Source organism: Pogoniulus pusillus, chromosome 31, assembly GCF_015220805.1.
Source record: "Pogoniulus pusillus isolate bPogPus1 chromosome 31, bPogPus1.pri, whole genome shotgun sequence".
Lineage (NCBI taxonomy): Eukaryota > Metazoa > Chordata > Aves > Piciformes > Lybiidae > Pogoniulus > Pogoniulus pusillus.
Window position 1 is genome coordinate 11,630,537 of NC_087294.1, and position 22,532 is coordinate 11,653,068.

At 39.8% G+C, this 22,532-nt stretch overlaps 1 protein-coding gene across 8 annotated transcripts in view; it reads left to right on the forward strand.

The window, feature by feature from the left end:
- The window catches only part of EPHA7 (EPH receptor A7), a 266,536-nt gene that overhangs the window by 144,437 nt on the left and 99,567 nt on the right, over window positions 1-22,532 (forward strand). For 6 of the 8 annotated variants that reach the window (XR_010307952.1, XR_010307951.1, XR_010307950.1 and 3 more), the window contains exons 6-12: window positions 1,739-1,863; window positions 6,022-6,190; window positions 11,584-11,692; window positions 12,377-12,432; window positions 17,721-17,846; window positions 21,430-21,615; window positions 22,180-22,241. Coding sequence is in view for 5 of the 8 variants with exons in the window: in XM_064169278.1 (XP_064025348.1) it covers window positions 1,739-1,863; window positions 6,022-6,190; window positions 11,584-11,692; window positions 12,377-12,432; window positions 17,721-17,846; window positions 21,430-21,615; window positions 22,180-22,241 (833 nt within the window). In the remaining 3 variants the exon portion in view is untranslated. The remainder of the gene's footprint in view (window positions 1-1,738; window positions 1,864-6,021; window positions 6,191-11,583; window positions 11,693-12,376; window positions 12,433-17,720; window positions 17,847-21,429; window positions 21,616-22,179; window positions 22,242-22,532) is intronic. The other 2 variants (XM_064169279.1, XM_064169282.1) reach the window with 1 other exon arrangement.

The following is a 22,532-nucleotide window of genomic DNA, read 5'->3' on the forward strand; positions in this document are numbered from 1 at the left end:
TAAACTGATGTTTAAAACCTGCATGAATATACATGTTACACTAATAATAATAATAATAACAATAATAATAATAATAGAAACTTTACAATTAAAATAAGAATCAACAATAAAATTTTACACCTTTGAGAAGATTATTGTCTCGATGGTGCTGTAGATATTTTCCCTTTATCATTACCTTTTTATCATTAATGGTAGAGAAATGTGCATTCTGCATGCTTTAGTTTTCTATTCTTTAAGTAGAAGTGAAATTCACCTCCTTGCTGCATGGCATAAGAATGTGGTTTTTAATCTGAAGGCTGCATTATTTTACATAGTGAAAGGTTTACATACAGTTCTGAAGTAAGCTGCTGCTGAAGATCTTTTTGTTTTAAAAACATTCTAGTACAGAATCAGTACTGGAGTCTATACCTGGAAAAAAAAATATATATAAATAAATTTATCTCTAATTTTAATTACTTTTTCTGTATCTGAATCTGCTTTCCAAATATGACTGAGTTACCATACACATAAATGCCTTTTTTGCTTTCAACTGTGGAAGCTGAGATCCTCTACCCTATTTGTCTTTTGCATGAGCACTGGCACACCCTTGAATTATTTTCATTGAACTGAATGAGAACAAGATCAAGTCCTGCACCAATGCCACAGTTGTTTGGCTTTGTTTGTTTGCTTACTTTTGTTTGCTTGCTTTTTTTTGGTGCTGTTTATTTATCTTTTGTTTTATTGGAGGGGAGGGTTCGTTTTGGTTTTGTGTTTAAAGAGCTATGGTTTAAAAGGACTTCTGTGCTACACCCATATAGGTAGTCATGTATGTTTGAGGAAAAATGTGATGCTCAACCTGCACATCAGCTGAAACTCTGTTTCTCCTTTGGTTAAACATGGGATAAGCTGATAAACCAAATTCATTTTTCAGTCTTTCACATTTTATTTCTTTGGCTCTTACACATCTTTAAATGAGAATCAGTGGATCTATAATACTTGTATATTGTGAGTTTGGGGTTTATTCTGTTTCAAAAGGTGCTTGTTTGGGGGTGATGTTTATTAGGAAATTAAGTGTGTGCATGCTAGTGTGCATATATGTCTCTGTAGAGTCAGGTAGAGGAAGACAATGTCCAATTTATTTATTTACCTTTAAAATTGCTTCACACTTTCAAAAGTATCAAGACCAAATATGGAAAACTTAGTTCTAAAGAGAGAATGTCCAGGAAAGGTTGGAACTAATGAAAAAGAGACTCTTAGGCTTTTAAAGTTGTTATCATGTTGCATTTGTGTCATATTCAAATAGTGTGACAGGCTATTTTTAAGCAGAGTTGAACTCAGCTAGACGAAATCAGCCTAAAATGTGATCTTGTTTCTAAAATACTATGTTTTCTTTGCGTGCACCTTTCAGAAAGATATGCATCCAATATTTAGATATTTAGTCTAAAAATCTGCTTTGCTGTATCTTGATCAGAATTAATTCACCTGATTGTTATTCCTACCCCATCACCAGTTTTGCACTAACTCGAGCAATGACACTTTCTTTTGGCTGTTTGCGCTTTAATTCTATTGCCTTTCTACGTTTATGAACGGTAATGGGGTCCTGCTAGAATATTCATTAGCTTTGAATTGTGAGCTATGAAAAGGTGCTTTCTTTTACCTTAATGAAAGTGGCTCAGCATGGGGCAGATCAGTAATGACATTCGATTTTAGGCGTTCAACAAATTTGCTCTTTATTTATTGACACATCTTGTCCAAACAGCTCCCTCACAAGTTAGTGGAGTAATGAAAGAACGAGTGCTGCAGAGGAGCGTGGAGCTTTCCTGGCAGGAACCAGAGCATCCCAATGGAGTCATTACTGAATATGAAATCAAGTATTATGAGAAAGTAAGTGCTAAGATTATCTGTAATGTACAAGCATGTGTTGTTTGCTTCGTGTTGGCTTACTGTGTCTGGAACAATGTTAAAGCCATCGGTCAGCAACTATCCTGTCTCTTCAAAGGCATGGTGATTTTGCTTGGTTTTCATAACTAGCAAATTTCTGTCATTAGTACTGCTGTCATAGAATTACAGAATCAACCAGGTTGGAAGAGACCTCCAAGATCATCCAGGCCAACCTAGCACCCAGCCCCAGCCAATCAAGTAGACCATGGCACCGAGTGCCTCATCCAGGCTTTGCTTCAACACCCCCAGGGATGGTGACTCCACCACCTTCCTGGGCAGCCCATTCCAATGCCAATCACTCTCTCTGGCAACAACTTCCTCCTAACATTCAGCCTATACTTCCCCCAGCACAACTTGAGACTGTGTCCCCTCGTTCTATTGCTGGTTGCCTGGGAGAAGAGACCAACCCCCACCTGGCTACAACCTCCCTTCAGGTAGTTGTAGACAGCAATGAGGTGTGCCCTGAGCCTCCTCTTCTCCAGGCTAAACAACCCCAGTATTTTGGTATCCTAAAAATGAAATCTGCCCCTTTTTTTCCCCACTTTTTTCTTTTTTCCCTTTTTTTCTTGCTTTTAATAAGTTGGCCTTGGATATTTTACAATGATATGTGTAATTTTCCTGCCTCTTCTCCATTCTGTTTTAAGTTTGCTTCATTTCCTTCTGTGTCACTGTAATTACATTCTCGAGATGATATATCAAATACAACTCTTGGCTGCGTTTGGTTATTTCCTTACGAGGTAGACAGCTTTGAGTTGGTGCCTGAAAATTTCCAAAGCACTTCCTACAGTTTCAGATGATAATATTCCTTATTGGTCCTTTTTTTTTTAGAAGTCCCAGCACTATGAAATTTCTGTTTCAACACAGTAATGAATTGAGGGCTGCTTTTCAGTATTAGGTGTAGTGATCTCAGTTTCCGGTAGAGTGAAATTGCAATCTTTTTTGTGTCACTCGGAGTTTTGCCATCCGTTTCAGCGTGTCTAGGTCTTCATTCATGATAACTTTGAAGTACCCCAGACTAAAAAAGATTCTGACAAGCATGTAAGTAGGGCCACATGCACTCATAAGCTGGATGAAAGCAGAAGTGAAGGCAAGTTGTGGAGCTGTAGGTTTGTCATGGGACCCAGGCTAAGTGTAGCTCCTCCAGATTCACTTCAGCACATAACATATACCTATTATTCCTAAAACATTCTGAAAGGATGAAAATGCAGAGAAATGAGCAAAGAGACTCCTTTGTGATCACTTGTGAAAACATTTCATCTCTGCAAACAAGGTAATAGTATCTATATCAAAAAGAACCTGTCAGTTTATGAGGTATCAGAGAATTAAGTAAATTCAGACCAGATTGGTTCTGATGTCAGGTGTCACATCTAATTGTCAGTGCTGAATTACACAAACATACTTATCAAAAGATCTTTATGTCTTCACATCTAATTTTCAGTGCTGAATTGCACAAATGTACTTATCAAAAGATCTTTATATCTCCACATCTAATCTTCAGTGCTGAATTACACAAATACACTTGTCAGAGCATCTTCATATGATTTGGTAAGGGAATAAAGTGTTTATTTGCTGGTGCTAATTCCTGGTTTAAGTTGTTTGCTTAAATCACACTTGTAGCAAAATTTATCAGCTATGTGTAGATAGTGAAACACTTTTTGAAATGAATTTTACTAATTTTAGCAGATAATGCAGACAATTATTGTTCCTCAAGCATACGTGTGGGCACAGACACAAATAAAGTCCATACATGTAAACAAAAAAACCCACAAAGTTTGTGTATTTACCAAAGGAAAAACTATTCTCTGCATTAAAAATGAACAAACAGACAAAGAAACCCCACAACAACACCCCTCCCCCCCAAAAAAAAGCCTACAAACTTAAAGATGTGGAGTTTTTAATATGCAAAGTAATTCCTAGTATGTTAAAATAAGTCATTTCAATGAGTAGTGGAAAAAGAAAGGTAGCAGACTTTTCACAGAATCACACAGAATCATGGAATTAATCAGGTTGGAAAAGTCCTTCGAGATCATCAAGTCCAACCTATCACCCAACACCATCTAATCAACTAAACCATGGCAGCAAGTGCCACATCCAGTCTCTTTTTAAGCACTTCCAGGATGGTGACTCCACCACCAACCTGGGCAGCTCGTTCCAATGGCAAATCACTCTCTCTGCAAAAAACTTCCTAACGTCCAAGGTATAACAGTTTTTAGTATGTGGCTTTTATTAACTTCCCTATATATTCATGTTAGGTTAAATAAGCAGAATTTCATTGCCTCTTTCCTATGTTTGCAAAGACAAGAAATGATGGTCAAGTTCTTTTGTAATGGAAGGAAAGCTACCAGCATTATTAAAGTGAAGTTCATAAATGCTACTTAGAATCTCATGCTGTGGACAGTAACAGATAAACCAACTGTATATACCTTTAATTTGGTGAGATGATTTCAACACTAATACTTGGATAATTCTTTTCCTTCCAAAATAATGAAGTTCAGCTTGAAAAGTACTTCCTAAGTTTTTTGCTCACAAAGTGGCAGTTTAAGTTTGTTCCATTAGTTTAAAAGAAAAGAAAGCAAACCAACAAAACCCATTATCTGAACGTTCAGCTCCTCTTGGATCCAAATGAAATCAAACATTTTTGTGGCTCTGAAATATTCTGATAAGTGTTGCTTTCCCCTCTCACTCCTGGCTTGGGCTGAAATGAAAGCTGCATGAAATCTCCCAAGTAAGCCTGTCCTGTGAGGTTTCTCATTCAGGTTATTTTGATTTCATTGTTACTCATTTATTTTGAATGCAAGAACTGTTGGCAATTCAAATAAGCCTCGTTTATGCATCAAAACCCCAAATCTGAAATTCCACTGTGCTTTATAGTCCCAAATCTGACTGCTTATGATTTCCTTACGCTTGTTTCTCATCCCTCAAACATCCTTATTTTGTCTCACATACCAACACACATTCCACCATGGTCCTCACTTGCAGATGATTTAAACCCTCTTGGAGAAGAGATGAAAATTTGTTGATGGCTGAGCTGGTTGAGCTCGTCCAAATGACAGACTGGGCAAGACCCAGGAGAAGCCATTACTGCACCTCAGAAAAGAAATCATGTATGTTGTGTTTAACCCTGTATTTCAGCAAAAGCCTTTGCTGCTTTACTGCCTGCAAAGGGAAAGCTTCTCCATCATTTTTAGCAGGCAAAATGCTACCAAAATGAGTTACAGATTTATTCCTTGCCTTTGTGTCTTTCTCATTAGCACTGCCTCGTACGGCTCATGCTTCTCTGGTCATGTGGTGCATTCATATGGTTGGTTAATTCATCTCTTCTGCCCTTCAAATCGGGGTTGCATCTGCCGCCAAAAATCAACAGAGCTGCAAATATCTATGCTGAAAGATAATCTGGATCAGTAACTGCGATGAATAAGTAGAGCTTTCTGAATACTGTAACGATCTGTGGTACAGCTTTTGTAGTATCTGAAAGTGAGCTGTTACTCAGAGGGTTTCTGGTGTTACAGCTTCAGACTGGGGGTCCTGTGTCTTCTTTCCATGGGGTTTTCTTGATGCCATAGAGCAAAAACCTGAGAAAAGACTAAAAGTCAGAGAAACAGAAGTGAAACTCCGTTAAAGACCTCAGAATTTGGAGTGAGATCCAGCCAGTTATACATTGGCAGTATTGTATGTCTTAAAGGTGTTAGGAGGGAATAGGGAAAGTGTTCTGACCATAGAAGTATGAATTTCTCTGTCTTTGACCCATTTAGACCCCACAGACTCCCCTGGAAAGCAGCAGTCAAGTTCCTTTTTCATCAGAATTTCCCAAAACATAATCAGAGCCAAAGAAGCAATCATTTTACATCTGGACGCTTTATGGATAACAACATGAGCATCCCATTTGAATTTTATGTTGCACTGAGAGCTCCTCATTGCACTGACAGTGTTCTGTAGTACTCCACAGAGTATACTTCTATTTTTTTTTTATGTTGGGGGAAAAAAAAAAGCATTCAACAAATTGAAATAAATTGCCCAGGCTGGCTGTCAGCTGCTGATGCACAACTGGGAGAAAAGTCTGACCTGTAAATGTCATTTAATCTTTTGTCTTATTGTTTGCAGGATCAAAGGGAGAGGACCTATTCAACAGTGAAGACCAAATCCACTTCAGCTTCTATTAATAACCTAAAGCCAGGGACAGTGTATGTTTTCCAAATCCGTGCTTTTACTGCTGCTGGTTATGGAAATTACAGCCCCAGACTTGATGTTGCCACACTAGAGGAAGCTACAGGTAAACTATTAGCTTTATAGGAAACTAAGACTTCTAGTAGAAGTAGAAAGTAAATCAAGAAAGGAAAGAGTCACAAGCAATGTTATTGAAACTAGAAAGAATGAAGTTCAGTATGAAGGTGGACTTTTGTCATTGTGTTTTGAAGGATGAGCTTCAATTAGTTGTTTTACCATGGAACTAAAAATTGGGTTTTTTTTTATATAATTAGCTGTAACATTTTGAGTTCTTCTTGTCTGATGTCCTTCTAACATGATATTTTTGTAAATTAATTTATTTTTCCATTCAAATCATAGAATCAGTTGGAGTTGAAAGGGACCGCAAGGATCAGCCAGTTCCAACTCCACTGCCATGCCTAGGGACACCCTACCCTAGAGCAGGCTGGCCACAGCCTCAGCCAGCTTGACCTTAAACACCTCCAGGGATGGTGCCTCAATCACCTCCCTGGGCAACCCATTCCAGCCTCTCACCACTCTCATGATCAACAACTTCCACCTCACATCTAGCCTGAACCTCCCCATCTCCAGCTTCGCTCCATTCCCCCCAGTCCTGTCACTCCCTGAGAGCCTAAAAAGTCCCTCCCCAGCTTTTTTGTGGGCCCCATTCAGATACTCCCCTGCTCCAGGCTGAACAGCCCCAACTCTTTCAGTCTGTCCTCATAGCAGAGCTGCTGCAGCCCTCTGAGCATCCTCGTGGCCCTTCTCTGGACACACTCCAGCACATCCACATCCTTCTTGTAATGGGGGCTCCAGAACTGGATGCAGTACTTCAGGTGGGGTCTCAGCAGAGCAGAGTAGAGGGGGAGAATCACCTCCCTCGACCTGCTGGCCACACTTCTCCTGATGCAGCTCAGGCTCTGCTTGGCTTTCTGGGCTGCAAGTGCACACACTTCTTTTCCCTCACAAGAGAAGTGAGTGAGTAGTGGTGAGCAGAATACCTCTGATAGATTTTGCTCTAACTGGAAAGAGAAGATTTCAGCACCCAGAAATTTCTCCATGTTACTTTTTCCCTGTTTGATTTCATGAAGACCCCCTTATAGTTTTATTTATGAATGCCTACCCTTAGTGTTTTTTGTGTTCATTGGCTAATTTTAACTTGTTTTAGCAAAGCCACAAAGGTATTAGGTTTCCTTAAAGCGCGTGTATGACATTGTAATCTGTTTAAAGAACAATAGACCTCTCAGAAACCCTCACAATGGAAAGTATGAAGCTAAAGTACAGACTTTCTCAGTACAGCATACCAGAGAATCTGACTATGGCATCTCAGAAGAGGGACACAATTTTGGGAGAGCCTCTTCTTTCTATGATACTGAAACAAATGAGAAAATCACACAGATAACTTTTCTCATAACCAGTGTAGATGTCTACACCCATGCTCAGAGAAAATTTTCCACACTTTGGGCTTTCAGAAACAAACTCTTCCACCACTGAGACCTGGCAGTCACAAGCCCATTCATGGGAACTGACTGTGTCTCTGGCAGCTTCACTGCTCTCTTGTAGACCCAAGCAAAGTTACACTGTTCGGGTCATTAGGTTCAAGCAGGTCACATTTGGAATTGAGAGTACATAGCCTACAGGTTCACACAGGATGGATTCCAGCTCTGCTTTCTGCACTCTGTGCAGCATACTTAAAGTGTGGACGTGCAGTGTTGCATCTTCTTAATGGCAGCCAGGTGTAGGCTGAACAATTTATAGGTACTCTTAAAACACAGTAGCTAGGTTTTGATTCCATATAGAATATGAAAACTATCAATAATAAATAATGCCACCTATCCAACAGAAATAATTGAAATAGTAATTATCATAATAGCAGCAATAAACTCTTATTGCAAATACTATTAGCTCTGTGTCTCATAGCACTCCTTCCATCTTAGAGTTCTGCTTTACAAAGAGTCAGTAGCAGAATCCCCAGTTTGCAGGATGAGAACCTGAGATACAGGCAGAAGAATCAATTTCTTAACCCAGAGTAGATTTCTGGAAAGCAAATTACATGTCTTTCATAATCTGTCATAAAATTTCTTCTAATGAGCTAATTTATTGTCTGTAGTGGTTTAAAATTAGTAGACCAAACTATTTCCCCAACACTTCCTTAAGTATTTGAGCAATTTTGTACACTGAAGAATACTGTAAACATGCTGGTAGCCATTACAGTTAAGCAAAGGTAAAGAGTCTTGACTGGAGTTCAATCAGTATATGGAAATCCAGGAATTAATACATCACTTACCACACTCGTGTACTCTTTTTCTAACCCAGGGGATGAAAACCTGCTTATAATCTAGTGACATACTCAGCCAATATGCACATGCCAACTAAAATGCCCTATGCTTTCACTGAATAAAAGGGGCAGTGGGTATAAACTAGTATACAGAAGGTTTCACTTAAGCATAAGAAGAAACTTCTTACCTGTGAAGTTGACAGAACAAACTGCCCAGAAAAGATGTGGAATCTCTTCCTCTGGAGACTTTCAAAAGCCACCTGGATGTGTCCCTTTGCAGCCTGATCTAGGTGTACCTGTATTAACAGGGAGATTGGATTGGGTGACCTCTGCAGTTTCCTTCCAGCCCCTACCATTCTGTAATTCTGTGACTCTATAGCCTATAATTCCTGTCAAGGATAACCATCTGCCATTTTCCACATATGGCTTTTAGAAATGCTTCAAATCTTGGTAAAAAGGCAATAAATGCCATTAAATTCTACTAGGATTGCTTAACACATCAATATTTGTTTCTCATATTTTCTTTATAGCTGTTATCAGAACTTGGAAGCTAATCAAATTAGGCTTTGTTAACATTTTAGGAACATCTTTATTGCATCATTTTTAGCAAATATACCACAAGTGAAGTACTGTGCAGGTGAGCAGCAATCTAGTGCTGTGCTGCAGGTTAATGGCATTGGCTTCTTGTTATTCCAGTGACTTTTTAAATGCAGCTTTTAAATGTGTTAGAAAATATATTCAGTGAATGTACACACATAGATTGGACTGGATGATCTTGGAGGTCTCTTCCTACTTAGTTGATTCTATGATTATATATATATAGAGAGAGAGGGAGAGAGAGAGATTTATGCAAGAATATATATAGTGACCATCATATAGTCACATTCCCCACCTGAACTTGTGTGTTTGAATAGGGTAATTTAGTTTTCACAAGAAGCTGGGAGGAGCCACAGCCAGGATAGCCAAACCCAACCAGATATTTGATGCCATGATGTCATGCCTGAGGTGATGTCATGCCTGTTATAAAAGTGGGCTGGCAATAGCATGTGATGTTGGAGCTGGAGGCCAGGTCAGACAGAGGCAGTGAGTTCTGGTTGATGAGCAGTTGCCTTATACACCCCTCATTTTCACAGAATCAGAGGCTGGAAGGGACCTCAAAAGATCAGCTAGTCCAACCCCACTGCCAGAGCAAGTTCACCTATACCAGATCACACAGGAACACATCCAGATAGGTCTTGAATATCTCCAGAGAGGGAGACTCCACAATTTCTCTGGGCAACATCTTCCAGCTCTAGGCCCCCCAGTTCAAAAAGGACCTCATGGAACTGCTTAAAAGAGTCCAGCACAGAGCCACAAAGATGATTAAGTGAATGGAACATCTCTCTTAGGAGCAGAGCCTGAGGGAGCTGGGGCTCTGCTGCTTGGAGAGGAGGAGACTGAGGGGTCACCTCATCAGTGTTTATAAAGATGTGCAGGGTGAGTACCAAGAGAATGGAGCCAGGCTCTGCTGGGTGATGCCTGATGACAGGACTAGGGGCAATGGGTGGAAGTTGAGGCAGAGGAAATTCCATGGAAACATGAGGAGGAATTTTTTCAGTGTGGGGGTGACAGAACACTGGAAGAGGCTGCCCAGGGGGGCTGTGGGATCTCCCTCTCTGGAGATATTCAAAGCCCACCTGGATGTGTTACAGTGGGACCTTGCTCTGGATAATCCTGCTGTGGCATGGAGATTGGACTGAATAATCTTTTGAGGTCCCTTCTAGCCCTTGACATTCTGTGATTCTGTGATGCATGAAGAGTGACCACTGATTTCCTCTTAGGAGTTCCAGAATTGACATATATGGATATGCAGGCCTGCAGTAACATCCTGGGGTTTTCTATTTTCAGTTAAAGACCCATATGAATAATGAGTTCATCCTCACTTGCATTGGGTAAAACATAGAAAAGTTTTACAAAGTTTGTTTAGAAAGTAAAATTGAAGTGGGGAGAGGATGGGGAATCAAGGGGTTTGCTGTTTTGAAGGGGAAGCAGTTGATATAGGCCAGTGTCAGTGGAAAAATAAATCATGTTGATTGGCTCACTTCTCCCCAGAGAGGGCAAAGAAAAGACTGGTTTATTTGTTTCTATGGGAACTTCTGAAGTCTGCAACAGGAACCTGATCCTGTGGAATTCATGAAATCTATGTGTAGACATTCCTGTTCTGTTAGTGCTACCACCAGCCACCATCTTAACATACCATCCACAGCTTAGTTAATCAGCTATCAGTTGGGTTTCCTCTTCTCTTTCTATCTCTCTGTCGCTTACAGATGACTCACATTTTCATAGTCCCTTGCTTGTCATCACTGCCTGGTGTCTCCTCCTTTATTCTCAGTCTCTTGGGCTCAGTCCTCGCTGTTACAAACTCCACAGAGTTCAGTGCAGCTGTACTCATTTAATGTGACTGAGTACATGGCTACCCTCATTAGACATTTAACAAACCTTGAGGTTTCTCAGGCTAAGTATTTACATCCTCGGTTTACATTAAAGTGACGTGCACACATTTGCATATATTAATAGCTTTGGCATATCTGAATAAAAAAGAGCAATAATGTGTGGATATTTTAGCATGTAAACTCCCTGAAGCATGCAGAATTCCATTTTGCATATGCAGAAGCACCTTTTAGTTGCTAGCAGAAACAAATGCTAATAACAACAACGATTTGCAATGATTAATAGCAGTGAGAGACAGAAATACGCTAACTAGAAACTGTGTGTTAATAGGTAGTGTTTCATCTCAAGCATTTTTCTTACAGTTAAGACACTGTTTCATGGGTACTATCAAAGTCCTATCGACCAGTTCTGGAGGGATATCCAGACCTTCCCTTTTATGTAGGAGTCAACCACAGAGCAAGAGGAAAGGCAGAGTAGCAGTCAAAGGGAGTGGAAGTAGCTGGCGCTGCCGCTGGCTTTTGGTTAATAGCTATGCCACTCCCTTTTATTCCCTGCAGACCATTATTAACTCATCCAATATTTGGATGAATTTCCACTTGAAGCCTTTCTTTAGACTAACTTTATCAATGTAATTGTTCCAGGCAAAGGTAAACAGTCTGCAATTCACGACAGCTGACTTAATTTTGTTGCAGGTCTTTTTTTTTTTTAGGGAACAATTTTTAATTAATCTCTGCTCTGTGCTTTGTTCGTAGCCACGGCTGTTTCCAGTGAACAGAATCCTGTTATTATCATAGCTGTGGTTGCTGTGGCAGGAACCATCATTCTGGTATTCATGGTGTTTGGATTCATCATCGGGCGAAGGTATGTGCAGCTTGCAAAAGCCTATCTGACCTCAGTCTTGTGAACTCTTCAGATGCAATCTCATCTGGGATAGTCATTTGTAAAACTGAAATGGAAGTCCTTTTTACTAAGGACTACTTTAATTTAAACCCCATTATCAATTATGCAGTTTGTCTTCTTCCTTTAGCAAGACACACTTAAATCAAGATGTTCTTTTTTGTCCTATGTAAATGTGCTGTAAAGGAACCCCTAGCAGGTTCTTTACCTGTACTCCTCAAAGTCCCTCTTTCTGTTCAGTGGTTTTTTTTTCATGTGGAGGAGTCTGACACTTTATCTGATCAGCCTTTAAATGACTTTACATTCAAGAAAAAGGGGCACAGCAGTAGGTTTAAGAATGTCCTCATGTAAAACAGTGTTCTGCTTTCAAGTTCTTTAATCCTCTGTTTTATCCATAGAAGCTTTTCATTAGAACTAGAATTTTCTCTTTAGAACCTGTCCCGACTGGTATTCGATACAAAAGCCTTTTGATTGTGACTGTTCATGATTTATTTAAAACTTTACTGACAAGAGATTTATAGCTGAAACTTTCAAAGGGCCTACAGGAGTTAGGTGCCCAGCTCCTGAAAATCCCAGCCTGCAGAACTGATATTGGCAGGACTTTAAATGTAAAGTAAATCATTGTTTACCTGGGCTCTTTCTTTTCAGGCATTGTGGCTATAGCAAAGCTGATCAAGAAGGAGATGAAGAACTTTACTTTCATTGTAAGTGTTTTGTTTTTTTTCCCCCCTCCTTTCTTTCAAGAGTTCCCAGCTGCAGTGATGTAGACAACACTAAAACAACACTGTTATGAAAGACAAAGCCATAAAAAACTCCAAAATGCTGTGTAAATAGCAAGTGGGAAGTTCAGCACTGTAAAAACACACAAAAGAAATGTAGATTAAAGTCAACATTGCTCACACAGACGGTTTTATTTCTGTACATGTGCATGATATACTGTTGTTTTCATTCTGCTTTTTCTTGTTCTTTTGGTTCCTTTGAATGTATGTTTCACACTGTCCTAATGATCCCTCTAAGGTGCAGTTTCTGAGAGACCTTTGGCTAAGTGACTACATTATCTTTTACCTCAGATTAATAAAATGTGAGTCACAGTGAAGCTGTTCTGCTCAAAAAGTTGTTTTCTGCTACTATGAATAGGGTAGCATCAATATTTACAAAACATAATGCTCTTAAAAAACATAATATATTAAAAAAAAAAAAGGTTATGTACTTCATTTCTGTTCCCTGCTCCAAAATCAGCTGCCTAGCTAAGAGTTAAAATCACAGCTACCATCTGAACTAATGCTAGAACCCTGGGAAAATTCAATTGCAAATATAAAAAGAGAGGAAGGCTTAATGCAAGAATTGTTTATCGAAATACTGGTTCAAAATTATTTTCCTGTTTTAGGCCTTTCTCATTTCAGTTTTAGTATCATTTTGACAAGAAAAAAAAAAATAAGAGTTTCAATTTGGTTTAGAATCAGCCATAAACTCAGGAAGCATGGGAAAACGAGGTTGAAAATTCTTTTGAGCTTCCAAAATTGCAAACTCACATAGGTGAGTTATACTGAACATAAGTTCTGACACAAACAGTGCCCAAGTCTCCAGTATTCTCCCATACCTGATAACTCTCCTATCAGTAGAACTTGCCATTTAATCGTGCTATGCTGTATGTAGCCTTTGCTGCATGCCAGTAGTTGCAGCTGTAGATTAAATACATTGGTTCACAAAACAAGGTTGAAAATTCTTTTGAGCTTCCAAATGTGCAAAATGACATAGTAGAGTTACACTGAACATAGATTCTGACACAAACAATGCCCAAGATTCCAGTCTTCTCCCATACTTGATAACTCTCCTATCAGTAGAACTTGCCATTTAATTATGCTATGCTGTATGTAGCCATTGCTGTATACCAGTAGTTGCAGCTGTAGATTAAATACATTAATTCATAAAAATAGGTTGAAAGTTCTTTTGAGCTTCCAAAATTGCAAATCACATAGTAGAGTTATAGAATCAGAGAATCATTCAGAGTTGGAAGGGACCACAAGGATCATCTGGTTCCAACCCCACTGCCATGGGCAGGCACACCCTACCCTACATCAGGCTGCCTGCAGCCTCATCCAGCCTGGCCTTAAACACCTCCAGGGATGGGGCCTCAACCACCTCCCTGGGCAACCCATTCCAGCCTCTCACCACTATCCTGCTGAAGAACTTCCCTCATCACATCCAGCCTGAACCTCCCCATCTCCAGCTTTGCTCCATCCTTCCTAGTCCTGTCACTACCTGCTATCCTAAAAACTCCTTCCCCAGCTTTTTTGTAGGCCCCCTTCAGATACTGGAAGACCACAATAAGTTATACTGAGCATAAGTTGTGACACAAACAGTGTCTGGGTTTCCAGTCTTCTCCCATAACTGATAACAACAGTGCCTGGGTTTCCAGTCTTCTCCCTTACCTGATAGCTCTCCTATCAGTAGAACTTGCCATTTAATCATGCTATGCTGTATGTAGCCTTTGCTGTATGCCAGTAGCTGCAGCTGTAGATTAAACACATTAGTTTGTTTTATTTTGCCCTTTTTTTTCCCTAATGAAAGCAATATGGTTTATCTTCTTTTACATCTCTTAAAATCATGAGCTACTATCTGAATGTAACATCACACAGAGAATATAGTAGCCACCAGTCACAAAATCATAACAGTTTCTCCATGCATGCTTTGTTTAAATGAGCAGTTCTAGCCAAAACTCCTCAAAATCAGATCAAGGTTTCACCTTTCCACCCTAAAAAAGAAAAAAATCAGATCAGCTGGAATTCATTCATGCTTCCTGAGTTTGACTGTGCTGCTACCTAAATTGCTTAAATGCAGTATTAAATTTTAGTCAATCCATAATCTGTGGGGGGAAAAGAAAGGTGGCAAATAGTAATAGCATAAGAATTTTTTCATCATGTGTTTTGCAGTGCAATTGATTTAAATCATAGAATGATAGAATTGTCTGAGTAGGAAGGAACCTCAAGGATCATCTTTTTTCAACACCCCTGCCATGGGCAGGGATGCCTCACACTAGATCAGGCTGCTCAGAGCCACATCCAGCCTGGTCTTAAAATCACCTAGGGATGAGGCTTCCACCACCTCCCTGGGCAACCTGTTCCAGTGTCTCACCACCCTCATGGGGAAGAATTTCTTCCTAACATCCAATCTGAATCTCTCCACTTCTAGTTTTGCTCCATTCCCCCTAATCATCACTACCTGACATCCTAAAATGCCCCTCAACAGCTTTCTTGTAGGCCCCCTTCAGATACTGAAAGGCCACAATAAGGTCTTCTCAGAGCCTTCTCTTCTCCTGAATAATTAATCAAAAATCTGATGTCACTTCAATGCTACTGTTCTGGAAACTGCCCTTGAAGGAATAGCTTAGCTCTGTACTCTTGTATGTCACTATATGCACAAAAGGAATATGCTAGCTAAATGATTGCCATTGCTGGTGACCCTTTTTTGTTTCACAGCAAGTGTCAATCAATTAATATGTAAGCTGCTACTTAAGGATTACTAGCTGATCCCAAAATGGTGACACTTTTTAAGTGGTCATTTCCCCCAGTTTCCTTTTAAGAGATCTGGTTCTCCAACAAATCGGTCAGCACAAGTGGCATACACAGTCTTTTAGAAATTACAGCATCAAATAGAAGTCAGAGAATCAGAGAATCAGTCAGGGTTGGAAGAGACCACAAGGATCATCAAGTTCCAACCTCCCTGCCATGGGCAGGGATACCCTACCATAGGTCAGGCTGGCCAGAGCCCCATTCAACTTGGCCTTAAACAACTCCAGGGATGGAGCCTCAACCACCTCCCAGGGCAACACATTCCATGCTCTCACCACTCTCATGGTGGTCACCTTTTGCCAAGCTAGTATGGCATCATCTGTTGATAGAAAGTGTAATGCTTAATTCCATTTGGTAACTGTGCCCAGAATGAGATGGAACCCAGTACTGTCTGTGGTCATGTGCTTGGTCACAGAGCTGCAAACATCAGTTTGGTGTACTTTTGCTCCATAGCATCTAGACAACTTTCTTCTGTACTAAGGCACCACTTTGGATTCTCAGAAATGTAGCTTGCACCAGACAATGACTTCACATAAAAACTTACAAATAACTATTTCTTTCAAGCAAGTTTTCAAGCACTGTATTTAGTAGAATATCATGTAGTTCCTTTCAGTCCCTTGCAGCTCTCTGTGACCTGAAGTGATACACTTGAAGATACAAGTACAATGGAAGAGTTTAGTCAAGCAGTTCAGATTTATATTTGATTTCCTCCTACAGTTTTTTACCTAACAATGCCTTCAAGTCCAGGCCAGTGCCATTTCACATTGGTATGCCAGGATAACCTGCATGAGTCAAAATGTTTTATGATAGCCTGAATAAAGAACCATCAAAGGCCCACTTGAGATTTACAAGTTTGCCTCCAATCCAGGCCCATTATCACAAATACAAGTGGATGGCTCCTTTGCCACTTCCCTTCCTGAAATCACTATTATATAGGAAGGTAACCTATTGCTTTCTTCTTACTTTTCTTTAGTCTATTTTGGTATTCAGAAATAAACATATATAACTTCATTTTTACATTCTCAGTACAACTGAAATAACATCTGCTTAAATATATAATATGGCAGATAGCAGCCTCTAGGCAACACATAAAATAATTTCTCCAGTTGTAAATTTGTTAGATGACTCAAACAATGCATCTGACTTTTTTCTTCTTCAGTTATACCATCTGAAACAAAAGTGCATAATTACAAAGATTCTTTTTCAGTGTCTTTTCAAATTTTAAATATTTTAAGTTCAATTAAAAGGTTGCAAAGCAATCATAAATTATTTGGTTTGTATTTCAAGAAAAGCCTGGATGAAGCACTTAGTGCCATGGTCTAGTTGACTGGATAGGGCTGGGGATAGGTTGGACTGGATGATCTTGGAGGTCTCTTCCAACCTGCTTGATTCTATGATTCTATTAACTTATGATCCCGTTTTTGTGTACCAGCATATCAGAGGAACATTCCTTCATTTTCATATTGGGTTTTAATTCACTGATTTAATTAAGGTTCAAGACTTTAATCCTTGTGAGCCAAATCTGTTTCATAATAATTGCTTGATTAATAGATTCCTGAGCTGCCCTGATTTCACCAGAAGTTTCTACTTTCTCCTTTCACTGGAAGAACAAAGAATAATTTTCCTGAATCAGCAACAAACTAAGGGATAAAACTACATATTGTCCAGAGCACTATTATTGCCTGAGTTGCATTGCATACTATCCTGGAAAAAGAGGGAACAAAGACCAAGTTGTGACAAATTATTCCCTTAGGTTCTTGAGAAAGGGAACAATTGAGCCACAAAGTCCACCTTCCCATCCTATTTCTTCACATGCTGACAACAAGTGTTTTGCATAGTCATATTCTAATGAAAGAAACATACTTAAAGGTGTAAATTCTGTGTGCTGGACATAGTTTAGCTTGACTGTTTCCACAGTCTGCAAATATTACTGTATTCAATAATTTAGCCAAGCTGAAGTGGATGGAGGAGCCTTTCAAATTCCATTAGAAGATAAAGATGGCATAAAGAGATGCTGTTTACACAACCTGGGAAAAAAGGGTAACCTGACTTTACCTAGAAAAGAAAGTTTCACCTCCTCTAAAGCTCTTATACCCCTTCCCCCACTTAATTTTTGCTCTTGCTAAAGCCTTGTGTTTCATTCCACTGAGTGATATTTAATATTTATAACTTCTTTCACTTTAAGGAGGATATGCAGATGTTAATGTTAATCATTTTCAGAGATGAGATTGTTTGTTTCTGTCGATGTGCTTGTAGATGATGCCTAAAACTAAAGTCGCCTCTCAGAGCAGCTCTTGACTCAGGGAGTGTGGAAGTAGCTTCACTCTTCCAAGGAGCACTCTGCATAATGAAATTCCTGGGCTGACTGCACAATAAGTGCCTTTGCTTCATCACAGTCATGCTTTCTTACATCATTACAGTTAAATTTCCAGGCACCAAAACCTACATTGACCCTGAAACCTACGAGGACCCAAATAGAGCTGTCCATCAATTCGCCAAGGAGCTAGATGCCTCTTGTATTAAAATTGAGCGTGTGATTGGTGCAGGTAAGGCTGCCATGGCTTCCTGATTCAACTGTTCCATTTAGCTGGGATCGAAACTCATACATCATAATGACAGGCAAATAATTATTCCTCAAGTACAGAAGAACTTTTTTCATTTGCCAGAGTGGTTAAGAGCAATGAAGCTGCACTCGCTTCTAAAATGTGAAAACAAGCAGGGGGAGGGAAAAAAAAAGCAAGAAAAACAAATAAATAAGTAAATGAAGAATTTTGCTTGACATTGAAAGCTGGTGGGTTTCTAATTCTGTGTCTGCTGTTTAAAAATGTAATTGGGGGAAGGGGGCAGTTTTGCTGCCTATTAATTCCTGTCAGAGCAAAGGTGTTAGGCATGAGTGAAAATTCTGCTCGCTCTCCTTTGTGAAAAACAGCTTTTTGACCTATGAATTTTTGTTCTTGTGAGTAAGAAAAGCTGGCTGCAGCACAAAATTTTAAAGAGAGACTATGAAGGTCTTGTTTCTGTATAGCAAAATCTTCCCTAAGGCTGGGGTTGGTTTGTTATTTTTTTTTGTTGCTGTTCTACCATTTCTTTATTTTTTTGATATTTTATGAATACAAAAGGTTATTGTTTAACTTCTCGTGATTGATTGTAATTACACCAGCATTACATTGCTTTTCTTCCTCTTGAACTGTCTACCACCTACTTAAGCCATGGTGTTCGTGCTCTAAAAAAGCAGTTCCATTTGTTTGCATTAATAAGATATGTGTCACTTTTATTGCGCTGCTCCATGCGGTGAAATTAAGTTTCCATGGGTAAGAAAAATATCAAATACTTTGGATTCCTGAAGGAAATGTTCCTTTGCTTTCCTGTTGTTTTATAAAAGTATTAGTAGAATGCTATTAAAATCACCTTATATTTTAGCACTGGAAATTACATAGGGTGGTATAATTTCAAATGAGAAAAAGAAATGTCTCTGGTTTACAGCTGGGTTACCTCTGAAAAAAAAAACCCCAGCTTTGCACTTTGAATTCACAATGCCTCTTTAGAGTAACCTCACTCGTGTTGAATCATGCCTTTAGTCAAGGATTAGTACCACTGAAATTAACAGCACTGCTTGAGCAAATTATTCCTTCAGATGAGTAAGAGCAGAAGAATCCAGCCTTGCTAACTTGTCATTTTTGTGAGTCTAGAATGGCAGAATCTAGGAAACAGAAATTACTGAGCTTTAGCTTGTGCAATGAGATAAAAAAACCTATCAGCATAGCCACAGTTCACAGCACAAAGATAAATTCAGGTGGACTTTGGCAATGCCTTCTGAGGAAAATGCTGAAAATGCTCCAGTTGCAAAATCCAAATTTTTGTTTGATTGTAATGAGTGTAACTGATGGCAAAAACAAAAGGCAGACAAACTGGACTGTGTGTCAGTAGTTTTTGTGAAGAAAGTTAATTAGACGTGATATGGTGAATGCACATTGGGTATGGAGTTTAGCTATGGCATTAAGCTATTGATGTAGGTTAAAAATTGGAGGGAGATGAGATGCAGTGCAGGAATAAAACAGAATAGTAAGGACCCAAAGAAGCAGCTGAAAGTCATACATCAAAGGAAAATATAGAATATCTGCTATGGACATCACCAGAAAAGCAACTTAGAAGTCTCAATATGCATCTTCAGTGCTGGCTATGTCAACTGTTGAGTAGTGCCATGTCTCTCTCAGACAAACAGGGTGCAAGTATGCTTTGTGCTCAGTTTGTGTGAGGGATATGTGCTTTCCTTGCCAACACTTTCATTACCATCCTGCTGCAGCCACCTGTCAGATACAGAATATGATGTCCACTATGTTGAGCCCTTGTTTGTATCACACATTTTTGTTTTAGCCTTTCCCTTGGTGTCGTGCTGTGCTAGTAGCCCTGTGGCTCTGCAGTAGTCCTACTACTGTCATATTTTATGGACATTTTGGGGCATTATTTCAGACAAATATACTGTTTTCTTGGGAAGAAAAGTAGTTGGCTAGCATCTTGGCCTGAAATGGACAATATAGAAATTCAAGTTTCTGGTTTGCTGGAGTGTGAATGATCTGCTTTTGGATATCAATCAAAATCAGATCACAGACATCTGGAAAGGAGTTAATCCTTAGTGTCTCCTTTGCCAAGTACCCTAATTACCTGGCTCTGAAATGTCACACACACACACTTATGTCTTGTTTTCAGTGTGGAACAAAATTTTAGGAGGTCTTGCTAGAGAAATAGTTATCCTTTAGTAAATTCTTGTGGGTAGGAGCTGTGAATGAGGTGAGTGGTGAATTCATTACTAGTCACCTGTATTGCTAATGAAGTGCAGAAGGGAGGTTAAGACACCAAACCAAGGGTGCAAGCAGCTAATTGTTGTCTATGTTACAGCCATTCCTCATGGTTTCCATAGCTGTGACATGGATATGCAGACCACGACTGCAGTGCACAAGGACAGCCTTACCTGTGCTGGCAGGAACAGTTGTAATCTGTCTGTCCAGTTAGATCAAGTACAGTGTGGTGTTAACAGAGGTATATGGAGTTTATTGGAGCTAACCTTAATTCAGCTAGTGTAGAACAGGAGGGAGAGGAATTCAATTCTCTATGCAGTCACCTCCTATGAGACTCATGGAGACTCAGTGGAGATTTGCCCAAATAAGTCAGTTGGAAATACTAAGGTCCAGTCAAAGTTCTACCCTTCTGGCTGGGGAACTGTGAAGCTGAGGCCCAGGTACTGCTTTTTTTCCCTTCCATAAGTGACAGGAGTTTTGGATTAGTGATGCTGTCCTGAATAAGATTTCTCAGAACACACCCATTAGGACACTTCAACATCTATCTCTTCAGGCACTCAGGCCATTTCCAAGCATTCCTCTGGTCATTGCCAGTCAGACATTTTGGTACTGTGTATATGCACTTAAGTCCTGATCACACCAGATTTCTGAACTTCCTCCTCACGTCCAGTCTGAAGCTCCCCACCTCCAGCTTCACTCCATGCGCCCTAGTTCTGGCACTACCTGATAGCCTAAAAAGTCCCTCTCCAGCTTTTTTGTAGGCCTCCTTCACGTACTGAAAGGCCACAAGCTCACCATTCTTTAAATGCATTCTTAGGGAGCTGGAATTGTTTAGCCTGGAGAGGAGGAGGCTCAGGGGGAACCTTATTGCTGTCCACAATTACCTGAAGGGAGGTTGTAGCCAGGTGGGGTTGGTTTCTTCTCCCAGACAACCAGCAACAGAACAAGGGGACACAGTCTCAAGTTGTGTCAGGGGAAATCTAGGCTAGATGTTAGGAGGAAGCTGTTGCCAGAGAGAGTGATTGGCATTGGAATGGGCTGCTCAGGGAGGTGGTGGAGTCACTGTCCCTGGAGGTGTTCAAGCAAAGCCTGGATGAGGCACTTAGTGCCATGGTGTAGTTGACTGGATAGGGCTGGGTGCTAGGTTGGACTGGATGATCTTGGAGGTCTCCTCAGTCCTGGTTGATTCTATGATTCTAGGTAATGCATTTAAAGTTTGAACATTCCTGATGTTCAGTTTAAGCACATAGTTAAGCAGCCCCTTGTATCAAGGCCTAAAAAGAATATTGCTGTTACAGTCAGAGTAAATCAATGTTGATCTATTTCATTTCAGGAGAATTTGGTGAAGTGTGCAGTGGACGTCTAAAGCTTCCTGGCAAGAGAGATGTTGCAGTAGCCATAAAAACTCTGAAAGTTGGCTACACTGAAAAGCAAAGGAGAGATTTCTTGTGTGAAGCAAGCATTATGGGGCAGTTCGACCACCCCAACGTTGTTCACTTAGAAGGGGTAGTTACCAGAGGTAAGCAGCGAGCCGGTCCGTCAGTCAGTGACAGCATAGTGGCAGAAATTGCCTGAGCTTATTTGTGGTCAAAGATTCAAATTATAAACAGGCTGCACACCCTTAATGGATTTGCTCCTGATGCGTAACTAACTAAAACAATACTTACTTTATGCTGCAACCTAAGGAAAAAAAACACAACCAAGATGCATGCATGATTAAAAGATGAAGTGCTTTGAAATAGACTGTTTTCTAGTTTCATTTAGCTTCAAAGACCATGAAGAAAGATAAGGTTTCTTATGTCCTTTCATATTATCTGAAGTGTCATTATTCCAGAGCCTTGTTCACACAGCAGGAGTTAGGAGAACACACTGACATTTTGATTTGTATGGTTTAATTTTGTGAATCATGACCGCATTCCATGCAGACATTTAAGAACTTATTAGTGCTGGAGGCCTTCAGAAATGTTCATTGTCTCAACCATTCAGTCTTCCAAAGGAGTAACATGTGTTTTATACCAAGAAAAAAAAAGGCACTCCATTTGTGTTACAGTTTCTCAAACTAAATCTGTCTTTTTTCTTTCAGGGAAACCAGTCATGATTGTAATAGAATACATGGAGAACGGGGCCTTAGATGCATTTCTTAGAGTGAGTACCAAGATAAAAATACACAGAAACATATTTACAGTGACAGAGGTGTTCAAGGAAAGACTGCATGAGGCATTTAGTGCCATGGGCTAGTTAATTGGCTAGGACTGGGTGATAAGTTGGACTGGATGATCTTGGAGGTCTCTTCCAACCTGCTTGATTCTATGATTCTATTATATACAGTCAGTTTGAAAAGAAAATTATTTATATATGTGCATAGAGAATCACAGAATTATCAGCTTTGGAAGGGACCTTAAGGATCATCTAGTTCCAACACCCCTGCCATGGGCA